General features: G+C 44.8%; 1 protein-coding gene across 1 annotated transcript in view; it reads right to left on the reverse strand.

Moving 5' to 3' along the window:
- LOC119591913 (metabotropic glutamate receptor 3-like) overlaps positions 1–746 on the reverse strand; it is a gene marked incomplete at its 3' end in the record, with an annotated part of 20,212 nt that overhangs the window by 1,516 nt on the left and 17,950 nt on the right. The window contains 2 exon segments of the mRNA XM_037940667.1: positions 7–194; positions 479–627. Coding sequence (XP_037796595.1) covers positions 7–194; positions 479–627 — 337 coding nt within the window.

A 746-nucleotide genomic window follows, 5' to 3' on the forward strand; every position in this document is an offset into this window, starting at 1 on the left:
CCTCACTGTTCAGGAAGATGATCGCGGGAGCCGAGTGATGCTGCAGGTTATCCGGAGGCTGCTGGCGGATGGATCCCGCCCTGTAGGAGGAGGTCCTCTGGATGCTCATCACGGCGTCCTTCGTGTTCTTCTCGGGCTTGAATAACACGATGTGAACTTTCGGGAAGAACAGGCAGCCGAGTTGCACGAATCCTCTGAGGAAATGTAAAGATGTCGAGGTGTTATGAAAGATATTTTTTTTAATGATTTTTTTTTGTCAATTATTTATTAATTCAAAATAATAATAATAATAATAATAATGTAAGTTCACTCCCCCCCCCTCCCATTTATAATATAAAGGTACACGTCGTGAACTTTCTTTTTTACTTTTTTTTTCTTCAAAACAAAAACAGTTCCATCTACTGTATCGTCGCGCTAAGCTTTTATCACAATGTCGATCCTATCTCGAGATAACGGTGACAAGGGACACGATACACACCCGAGCGACAGAGACATGGCCAGAGTGACGATCCTGACGTCATCAGAGGCCCCCGTGGACAGGTAAAGAGGCACGAAGACGAGCCAGATGAGACAGGTCGTGTAGTTCGTGAAGGCGATGAACCGCGCTTCGTTGAAGCCTCCGGGACACTGCGAGAGAAAGTTCGGGGATATTCAGATGGGTATAGTCGGTGCTTTCTCGCTTAGGTTGTTAATGCATTTTCTCTTTTTTCAGATTTGTTTTTCCTTTCTTTTTTTTCTCGTGCTCA

This window comes from Penaeus monodon, chromosome 29 (assembly GCF_015228065.2).
Source record: "Penaeus monodon isolate SGIC_2016 chromosome 29, NSTDA_Pmon_1, whole genome shotgun sequence".
In the NCBI taxonomy this organism is placed as follows: Eukaryota; Metazoa; Arthropoda; class Malacostraca; order Decapoda; family Penaeidae; genus Penaeus; species Penaeus monodon.